The sequence below is a fragment of the Oncorhynchus keta genome, unplaced genomic scaffold (genome assembly GCF_023373465.1).
Source record: "Oncorhynchus keta strain PuntledgeMale-10-30-2019 unplaced genomic scaffold, Oket_V2 Un_contig_3880_pilon_pilon, whole genome shotgun sequence".
In the NCBI taxonomy this organism is placed as follows: Eukaryota; Metazoa; Chordata; class Actinopteri; order Salmoniformes; family Salmonidae; genus Oncorhynchus; species Oncorhynchus keta.
In genome coordinates, this window is record NW_026287483.1 from 1 (window position 1) to 10,000 (window position 10,000).

General features: G+C 58.0%; 2 protein-coding genes and 2 long non-coding RNA genes across 21 annotated transcripts in view; 2 read left to right on the plus strand and 2 right to left on the minus strand.

Annotated features, from left to right (window-relative positions):
- Positions 1-123: 123 nt before the first annotated feature.
- Positions 124-1,607, minus strand: LOC127924248 (uncharacterized). The gene is made up of 3 exons (XR_008117344.1): positions 1,015-1,607; positions 835-915; positions 124-671 (listed from the first exon to the last, which is right to left on the minus strand). It is a non-coding gene; the product is annotated as an uncharacterized LOC127924248 (long non-coding RNA).
- A 2,198-nt stretch (positions 1,608-3,805) lies between these two features.
- Positions 3,806-7,043, plus strand: LOC127924244 (basic proline-rich protein-like). Its single transcript, XM_052508807.1, has 4 exons — positions 3,806-3,841; positions 4,268-4,419; positions 4,503-6,668; positions 6,722-7,043. The coding sequence occupies exons 1-4, from the start codon at positions 3,806-3,808 to the stop codon at positions 7,041-7,043; spliced, it is 2,676 nt and encodes an 891-aa protein (XP_052364767.1).
- A 44-nt stretch (positions 7,044-7,087) lies between these two features.
- The window catches only part of LOC118380261 (M-phase inducer phosphatase 2-like), a 20,012-nt gene continuing 17,099 nt past the window's right edge, over positions 7,088-10,000 (minus strand). Inside the window, exon 9 of one of the 8 annotated variants that reach the window (XM_052508809.1) lies at positions 7,088-7,506. In XM_052508809.1, coding sequence (XP_052364769.1) covers positions 7,141-7,506 — 366 coding nt within the window. In that variant the 3' untranslated portion in view covers positions 7,088-7,140. The other 7 variants (XM_052508808.1, XM_052508810.1, XM_052508811.1 and 4 more) reach the window with 7 other exon arrangements.
- LOC127924245 (uncharacterized) lies at positions 7,463-9,858 on the plus strand. 11 transcript variants are annotated; one of them, XR_008117323.1, is made up of 6 exons: positions 7,463-7,584; positions 7,714-7,772; positions 7,832-7,890; positions 8,273-8,626; positions 9,096-9,453; positions 9,558-9,858. It is a non-coding gene; the product is annotated as an uncharacterized LOC127924245 (long non-coding RNA). The 11 variants fall into 11 exon arrangements; XR_008117322.1 differs by having other exon boundaries at positions 7,530-7,584; positions 7,655-7,772; XR_008117326.1 differs by lacking the exons at positions 7,714-7,772; positions 7,832-7,890 and adding an exon at positions 7,655-7,713 and having other exon boundaries at positions 7,495-7,584.

Consider the following 10,000-nt stretch of genomic DNA (forward strand, 5'->3'; position numbering starts at 1 on the left):
AATCAATCAGAATAGAACAAATTACAACACAGTCAAAACAAAACGACATAACTTATTGGGAAAGACCATCACAAAGCAAAGCGCAGTGCTATCTGGCCCTAAATTGACAGTACACCGTGGCAAACTATTTGACCATGATTAGTAATGAGAAGTACAGACTCAGTGAGCAAAGGCTTTCCATCGAGAAGGGTAGACGCATGAAAACCTGACTTCCTGTAAAGGAAAGGGCGTGCAACCACTGCACCACAGCAGAACCTGAGACGGAGCTGCATTTCCTGACAAAATGTCAAATTTACAATTAGTGTAATTTCCCCAAATTTGAAACCCTTATTCAAGGTTTCAAAGACCTCTCTGATGAGGATAGGCTACCCGTCCTGTTGGGGGAGGACGCAGAGAGCTGTGGGTTGGCAGCGCACTACATTGAAGACCTCTCTGATGAGGATAGGCTACCCGTCCTGTTGGGGGAGGACGCAGAGAGCTGTGGGTTGGCAGCCCACTACATTGAAGACCTCTCTGGTGAGGATAGGCTACCCGTCCTGTTGGGGGAGGACGCAGAGAGCTGTGGGTTGGCAGCGCACTACATTGAAGACCTCTCTGATGAGGATAGGCTACCCGTCCTGTTGGGGGAGGACGCAGAGAGCTGTGGGTTGGCAGCGCACTACATTGAAGACCTCTCTGATGAGGATAGGCTACCCGTCCTGTTGGGGAGGACGCAGAGAGCTGTGGGTTGGCAGCGCACTACATTGAAGACCTCTCTGATGAGGATAGGCTACCCGTCCTGTTGGGGGAGGACGATGAGAGAGCTGTGGGTTGGCAGCGCACTACATTGAAGACCTCTCTGATGAGGATAGGCTACCCGTCCTGTTGGGGGAGGACGCAGAGAGCTGTGGGTTGGCAGCGCACTACATTGAAGACCTCTCTGATGAGAGTAGGCTACCCGTCCTGTTGGGGGAGGACGCAGAGAGCTGTGGGTTGGCAGAGAGCTGTGGGTTGGCAGCGCACTACATTGAAGACCTCTCTGATGAGGATAGGCTACCCGTCCTGTTGGGGGAGGACGCAGAGAGCTGTGGGTTGGCAGTGCCCTACATTGCTGCCTGCCATAAGTTGAGGGACAGAGACTGACAGACCAATCAACCTGCCAATCTATCGAATAGAATCTACAGATTGCCTGTTGAAGATAGATACTTTTACTAAGAGTATTAGTGTATTAGTAATTGACTGACCTGGTCTCCAGATCTCCTAACAGTACTATTTCTCAGGTTAATTTTAGATCAATGCTGTTCATTTTCAGCCATTCCTGATCCTGAGACCAGAAACAGGCTACCTGAGGGCAATACCAAAATAAATGCTCTATCGATTCTGTATCCTCACAACAAAATCTGCAGCGCTTCGATGATGTTATGCCCCAAATATTAAACATTTTGTTGGTGGCAAGAATTCTATATAATAATTTTAGCTGAAAAGCACGAAGTCTTGAATCTTGCGTTGATATATAAAACAACGCATGCCCTGTACCATGGAATCTGTATGGCACAGCTCAACATCCTGGTCCTCAAATGAAACTGGATTACTTTCCTATTTATGCTATTTTTATTCCTCCTCCAGTATTGATCCTTTATATTGGCAGACAGACCAGTTCCCTACCTCCTCCCACCCTCCTCATCCTGTATTGATCCTTTATATTGGGCAGACAGACCAGTTCCCTACCTCCTCCTGTATTGATCCTTTATATTGGGCAGACAGACCAGTTCCCTACCTCCTCCTACCCTCCTCCTCCAGTATTGATCCTTTATATTGGCAGACAGACCAGTTCCCTACCTCCTCCTACCCTCCTCCTCCAGTATTGATCCTTTATATTGGGCAGACAGACCAGTTCCCTACCTCCTCCTACCCTCCTCCTCCAGTATTGATCCTTTATATTGGCAGACAGACCAGTTCCCTACCTCCTCCTACCCTCCTCCTCCAGTATTGATCCTTTATATTGGGCAGACAGACCAGTTCCCTACCTCCTCCAGTATTGATCCTTTATATTGGGCAGACAGACCAGTTCCCTACCTCCTCCAGTATTGATCCTTTATATTGGGCAGACAGACCAGTTCCCTACCTCCTCCTACCCTCCTCCTCCAGTATTGATCCTTTATATTGGCAGACAGACCAGTTCCCTACCTCCTCCTACCCTCCTCCTCCAGTATTGATCCTTTATATTGGGCAGACAGACCAGTTCCCTACCTCCTCCTACCCTCCTCCTCCAGTATTGATCCTTTATATTGGCAGACAGACCAGTTCCCTACCTCCTCCTACCCTCCTCCTCCAGTATTGATCCTTTATATTGGGCAGACAGACCAGTTCCTTACCTCCTCCCGCTGCCACCTGCCTCCTCCAGTTGTGGGGTAATGCTGTAATCAATTGGTTGTACTCTTGGATTGAGCAGACCTTTCTGTGTGACCTGGTGCTGAAATGAGTGACAAAGTAATATAGAACTTGTGGGAAATGAAGGCCCGCTATCACATATTGCAGCTAGCGCCTCTCACGTGGCTTTGCTATAATAGCAGGCTCTCCATACTTAACTGCTAAAGTTATCCTATGTGTTGATAGGCTTAGTTTGAGATCAACTCTGCCGTCTCCCACTAAGGAGGGCCTGCCGTCTCCCACTAAGGAGGGCCTGCCGTCTCCCACTAAGGAGGGCCTGCCGTCTCCCACTAAGGAGGGCCTGCCGTCTCCCACTAAGGAGGGCCTGCCGTCTCCCACTAAGGAGGGCCTGCCGTCTCCCACTAAGGAGGGCCTGCCGTCTCCCACTAAGGAGGGTCTGCCGTCTCCCACTAAGGAGGGTCTGCCGTCTCCCACTAAGGAGGGTCTGCCGTCTCCCACTAAGGAGGGCCTGCCGTCTCCCACTAAGGAGGACCTGCCGTCTCCCACTAAGGAGGACCTGCCGTCTCCCACTAAGGAGGACCTGCCGTCTCCCACTAAGGAGGACCTGTTGTCTCCCACTAAGGAGGGTCTGCTGTCTTCCACTAAGGAGGGCCTGCTGTCTCCCACTAAGGAGGGCCTGCTGTCTCCCACTAAGGAGGGCCTGCTGTCTCCCACTAAGGAGGACCTGTTGTCTCCCACTAAGGAGGGCCTGCTGTCTTCCACTAAGGAGGGCCTGCTGTCTCCCACTAAGGAGGGCCTGCTGTCTCCCACTAAGGAGGGCCTGCTGTCTCCCACTAAGGAGGGTCTGCTGTCTCCCACTAAGGAGGGTCTGCCGTCTCCCACTAAGGAGGGTCTGCTGTCTCCCACTAAGGAGGGTCTGCCGTCTCCCACTAAGGAGGGTCTGCCGTCTCCCACTAAGGAGGGTCTGCTGTCTCCCACTAAGGAGGGTCTGCCGTCTCCCACTAAGGAGGGTCTGCTGTCTTCCACTAAGGAGAAGTTACAGCAGCACCTAGATCATCTGTACAGGTTCTGTCAGACCTGGGCTCTGACCGTTAACCACAGGTTCTGTCAGACCTGGGCTCTGACCGTTAATCTAAAAAAATATATATTCCAAAATATATTCCAATTTTTTTTCTGGGAAATCAGGATGACAAATATAAATTGTATTTGGACACAGTTCTATTAGAACACACCAAAACCGACTTAAATATCAGCAACACAGGTAGCTTTCACAAGGCTGTGAATGAGCTGAGAGACTAAATCAAGAAGAGCATTCTATGCCATCAAAAGGAACATTAAATTAGAAATTCCAGTTAGAATCTGGCTCAACATTTTCATATCAGTTCTAGAACCAGTTGCTCTACATGGCAGTGAAGTATGGGATCCAGTATCCAGTATGGGATCCAGTATCCAGTATGGGATCCAGTATCCAGTATGGGATCCAGTCTCTAATAATGAATTTACCAAAAGGGACAAACATCCAAACGAAGTACTGCATGCAGAGTTTTGCCAGACTGAAACCCTCCAAATAACTCATGTAGATCAGAATTGGACCAAAACCCACACTTCATACATCTAGAAAAAAGGAGAAATCACAAACCTGGCTGCCCAGAGAGGACAGTCTGGCTATAGAGACCGGTCATCACAGACAAACCTGGCTGCCCAGAGAGGACAGTCTGGCTGCCCAGAGAGGACAGTCTGGCTACAGAGACCGGTCGTCACAGACAAACCTGGCTGCCCAGAGAGGACAGTCTGGCTGCCAAGAGAGGACAGTCTGGCTGCCCAGAGAGGACAGTCTGGCTGCCCAGAGAGGACAGATAGAGACCATCGTTGCTTTGACACCATTGACGCAAACCAGTCGGCGCTGAGGCCTCCCCCGATCAACGCCGAGCCCCCCGTCAACGCGAGCCCCCCGTCAACGCCGAGCCCCCCGTCAACGCCGAGGCCTCCCCACCCCCCGTCAACGCCGAGGCCCCCCGCCCCCGTCAACGCGCGAGGCCTCCCCACCCCGTCAACGCCGAGGCCCCCCCCCCCGTCAACGCCGAGGCCTCCCCCCGTCAACGCCGAGGCCCCCACCCCCCGTCAACGCCGAGGCCTCCCCACCCCCCGTCAACGCCGAGGCCTCCCCACCCCCCGTCAACGCCGAGGCCTCCCACCCCCGTCAACGCCGAGGCCCCCGCCAACGCCCCCCGTCAACGCCGAGGCCCCCCGTCAACGCCGAGGCCCCCCGCCAACGCGAGCCCCCCCAACGCCGAGGCCTCCCCGTCAACGCCGAGGCCCCACCCACCAACGCCGAGGCCTCCCCCCGTCAACGCCGAGGCCTCCCCCCAACGCCGAGGCCTCCCCGTCAACGCCGAGGCCTCCCCACCCCCCGTCAACGCCGAGGCCTCCCCACCCCCCGTCAACGCCGAGGCCTCCCCACCCCCGTCAACGCCGAGGCCCCCCCGTCAACCGAGGCTTCCCCCCGCCAACGCCGAGGCCAACGCCAACGCGAGGCCCCCCGTCAACGCCGAGGCCTCCCCCCGTCAACACCGAGGCCTCCCCCCGTCAACGCGAGGCCTCCCCCCGTCAACGCGAGGCCTCCCCCCGAGGCCTCCCCCCGTCAACGCCGAGGCCTCCCCCCGTCAACGCCGAGGCCTCCCCACCCCCGTCAACGCCGAGGCCTCCCCCCCCGTCAACGCCGAGGCCTCCCCCGGTCAACGCCGAGGCCTCCCCACCCCGTCAACGCCGAGGCCTCCCCCAGTCAACGCCGAGGCCTCCCCACCCCAGTCAACGCCGAGGCCTCCCCACCCCCAGTCAACGCCGAGGCCTCCCCACCCCCCGTCAACGCCGAGGCCTCCCCCACCCCGTCAACGCCGAGGCCTCCCCCCCAACGCCGAGGCCTCCTCCCCCCGTCAACGCCGAGACCTCCAGCCCCGTCAACGCGAGGCCTCCCCCCGTCAAAGCCGAGGCCTCCCCCCGTCAACGCCGAGACCTCCCCCCGTCAACGCCGAGCCCCCCGTCAACGCCGAGGCCCCCCGTCAACGCGAGGCCTCCCCCCGTCAACGCCGAGACCTCCCCCCGTCAACGCGAGACCTCCCCCCCCGTCAACGCCGAGGCCTCCCCACCCCCCGTCAACGCGAGGCCCCCCGCCCCCGTCAACGCCGAGGCCTCCCCACCCCCCGTCAACGCCGAGGCCCCCACCCCCCGTCAACGCCGAGGCCTCCCCCCGTCAACGCCGAGGCCCCCACCCCCCGTCAACGCGAGGCCTCCCCACCCCGTCAACGCCGAGGCCTCCCCCACCCCGTCAACGCGAGGCCCCCCGTCAACGCCGAGGCCCCCCCGTCAACGCCGAGGCCCCCCGTCAACGCCGAGGCCCCCCCCGTCAACCCGAGCCCCCGTGCCAACGCCGAGGCCTCCCCCCGTCAACGCCGAGGCCCCACCCACGCCAACGCCGAGCCCCCCGTCAACGCCGAGGCCCCCCCGAGGCCCCCCGTCAACGCCGAGGCCTCCCCCGCAACGCCGAGGCCTCCCCCCGCCAACGCCGAGGCCTCCCCCCGAGGCCTCCCCCCGTCAACGCCGAGGCCTCCCCCCGTCAACGCCGAGGCCTCCCCACCCCGTCAACGCCGAGGCCTCCCCACCCCGTCAACGCCGAGGCCTCCCCACCCCCCGTCAACGCCGAGGCCTCCCCCCGTCAACGCCGAGGCTTCCCCCCCGTCAACGCGAGGCTTCCCCCAACGCCAACGCCGAGGCCCCCCGTCAACGCCGAGGCCTCCCCCCGTCAACACCGAGGCCTCCCCCCGTCAACGCCGAGGCCTCCCCCCGTCAACGCCGAGGCCTTCCCCCCCCAACGCCGAGGCCTCCCCCCGTCAACGCCGAGGCCTCCCCCCGTCAACGCCGAGGCCTCCCCACCCCGTCAACGCCGAGGCCTCCCCACCCCGTCAACGCCGAGGCCTCCCCCCGGTCAACGCCGAGGCCTCCCCACCCCCCGTCAACGCCGAGGCCTCCCCACCCCCAGTCAACGCCGAGGCCTCCCCACCCCCAGTCAACGCCGAGGCCTCCCCACCCCCAGTCAACGCGAGGCCTCCCCCCCCCGTTAACGCCGAGGCCTCCCCCCGTCAACGCCGAGGCCTCCTCCCCCCGTCAACGCCGAGGCCTCCTCCCCCCGTCAACGCCGAGACCTCCAGCCCCGCCAACGCCGAGGCCTCCCCCCGTCAACGCCGAGGCCTCCCCCCGTCAAAGCCGAGGCCTCCCCCCGTCAACGCCGAGACCTCCCCCCCGTCAACGCCGAGGCCCCCCGTCAACGCCGAGGCCTCCCCCCGTCAACGCCGAGACCTCCCCCCGTCAACGCCGAGACCTCAACGCCGAGACCTCCCCCCGTCAACGCCGAGCCCCCCGTCAACGCGAGGCCTCCCCCCGTCAACGCGAGGCCTCCCCCCGTCAACGCCGAGGCCTCCCCCCGGTCAACGCCGAGACCTCCCCCCGTCAACGCCGAGCCCCCCGCAACGCCGAGGCCTCCCCCCCAACACCGAGGCCTCCATCCCCCCCAACGCCGAGGCCCCCCGTCAACGCCGAGGCCCCCCGTCAACGCGAGGCCCCCCGTCAACGCCGAGCCCCCCGTCAACACCGAGCCCCCCGTCAACACTGTTTCCTAACTACGTGTCTTTTGTTATAGAAATAAATATGACATGGCTGCATGGTAACGATCATTTCAATGAGCACACCTCTGATTCTAGAGATGAAAACGTTTTGTCATCTATGATTGTGTTTTACCCGGAAGTGACGGAAGAACTCCTGGTAGCCTCCCTTGAGGACGTAGAGCTCTGGGTAGTGCAGGTTAGGGTACTCGTTCATCGCCCTGTCCCTCCGACGTACGAAACGACACATCCCGGGCCCTCGCTCCGAGGAGAACTCACAGTGGAAGACGAGGAGGACCCTGTGGTCAGGGGAGACGGGGGCGATGGGGGTGCGTAGGAGGTACTCCTCTACCTGCTCCTCCTGGTAGAGGTTCAGGGCTCCTTTGATGTGGCCCCCCTCAAACTCATACGGGTAGCGACAGTCAATCACCACGATCCTCTCGACAACGTGATGCAGCTGGCCGCTCAGAGCGGACACCATCTGAGGAACAGACAGACAGGTTATAGAGGATCCATCTGGCCACTCAGAGCGGACACCATCTGAGGAACAGACAGACAGGTTATAGAGGATCCATCTGAGGAACAGACAGACAGGTTATAGAGGACCCATCTGAGGAACAGACAGACAGGTTATAGAGGATCCATCTGGCCGCTCAGAGCGGACACCATCTGAGGAACAGACAGACAGGTTATAGAGGATCCATCTGGCCACTCAGAGCGGACACCATCTGAGGAACAGACAGACAGGTTATAGAGGATCCATCTGGCCACTCAGAGCGGACACTATCTGAGGAACAGACAGACAGGTTATAGAGGATCCATCTGGCCGCTCAGAGCGGACACCATCTGAGGAACAGACAGACAGGTTATAGAGGATCCATCTGGCCACTCAGAGCGGACACCATCTGAGGAACAGACAGACAGGTTATAGAGGATCCATCTGGCCACTCAGAGCGGACACCATCTGAGGAACAGACAGACAGGTTATAGAGGATCCATCTGGCCACTCAGAGCGGACACCATCTGAGGAACAGACAGACAGGTTATAGAGGATCCATCTGGCCACTCAGAGCGGACACCATCTGAGGGACAGACAGACAGGTTAGTCCCAGGTTATAGAGGCTCCATCTGAGGGACAGACAGGTTATAGAGGCTCCATCTGAGGGACAGACAGGTTATAGAGGATCCATCTGAGGGACAGACAGGTTAGTCCCAGGTTATAGAGGCTCCATCTGAGGGACAGACAGGTTAGTCCCAGGTTATAGAGGACCCATCTGAGGGACAGACAGGTTATAGAGGATCCATCTGAGGGACAGACAGGTTATAGAGGACCCATCTGAGGGACAGACAGGTTAGTCCCAGGTTATAGAGGATCCATCTGAGGGACAGACAGGTTATAGAGGATCCATCTGAGGGACAGACAGGTTATAGAGGGTCCATCTGAGGGACAGACAGGTTATAGAGGACCCATCTGAGGGACAGACAGGTTAGTCCCAGGTTATAGAGGATCCATCTGAGGGACAGACAGGTTATAGAGGACCCATCTGAGGGACAGACAGGTTAGTCCCAGGTTATAGAGGACCCATCTGAGGGACAGACAGGTTATAGAGGCTCCATCTGAGGGACAGACAGGTTAGTCCCAGGTTATAGAGGATCCATCTGAGGGACAGACAGGTTATAGAGGACCCATCTGAGGGACAGACAGGTTAGTCCCAGGTTATAGAGGATCCATCTGAGGGACAGACAGGTTATAGAGGACCCATCTGAGGGACAGACAGGTTATAGAGGCTCCATCTGAGGGACAGACAGGTTACAGAGGCTCCATCTGAGGGACAGACAGGTTAGTCCCAGGTTATAGAGGATCCATCTGAGGGACAGACAGGTTATAGAGGCTCCATCTGAGGGACAGACAGGTTATAGAGGCTCCATCTGAGGGACAGACAGGTTAGTCCCAGGTTATAGAGGATCCATCTGAGGGACAGACAGGTTATAGAGGATCCATCTGAGGGACAGACAGGTTAGTCCCAGGTTATAGAGGATCCATCTGAGGGACAGACAGGTTAGTCCCAGGTTATAGAGGATCCATCTGAGGGACAGACAGGTTAGTCCCAGGTTATAGAGGACCCATCTGAGGGACAGACAGGTTAGTCCCAGGTTATAGAGGATCCATCTGAGGGACAGACAGGTTATAGAGGCTCCATCTGAGGGACAGACAGGTTAGTCCCAGGTTATAGAGGCTCCATCTGAGGGACAGACAGGTTATAGAGGCTCCATCTGAGGGACAGACAGGTTATAGAGGCTCCATCTGAGGGACAGACAGGTTATAGAGGATCCATCTGAGGGACAGACAGACAGGTTAGTCCCAGGTTATAGAGGCTCCATCTGAGGGACAGACAGGTTATAGAGGCTCCATCTGAGGGACAGACAGGTTATAGAGGATCCATCTGAGGGACAGACAGGTTATAGAGGATCCATCTGAGGGACAGACAGGTTATAGAGGATCCATCTGAGGGACAGACAGGTTAGTCCCAGGTTATAGAGGCTCCATCTGAGGGACAGACAGGTTATAGAGGACCCATCTGAGGGACAGACAGGTTATAGAGGATCCATCTGAGGGACAGACAGGTTATAGAGGACCCATCTGAGGGACAGACAGGTTATAGAGGACCCATCTGAGGGACAGACAGGTTATAGAGGACCCATCTGAGGGACAGACAGGTTATAGAGGACCCATCTGAGGGACAGACAGGTTATAGAGGACCCATCTGAGGGACAGACAGGTTATAGAGGACCCATCTGAGGGACAGACAGGTTATAGAGGCTCCATCTGAGGGACAGACAGACCCACCTGAGGAACAGACAGACCACCACCTGAGGAACAGACAGACCACCACCTGAGGGACAGACAGACCACCACCTGAGGGACAGACAGACCACCACCTGAGGGACAGACAGACCACCACCTGAGGGACAGA

Bases quoted from the DNA above. Each gene is read 5' to 3' on its own strand.
- LOC127924244 (XM_052508807.1), top strand. From the start codon at position 3,806: ATGGGATCCAGTATCCAGTATGGGATCCAGTATCCA. The intron at 4,420-4,502 runs GTCAACGCCGAG...GTCAACGCCGAG, and splicing joins GCGCGAGGCCTCCCCACCCC to GCCTCCCCACCCCCCGTCAA. The intron at 6,669-6,721 runs GTCAACGCCGAG...GTCAACGCCGAG, and splicing joins AACGCCGAGACCTCCCCCCC to ACCTCCCCCCGTCAACGCCG.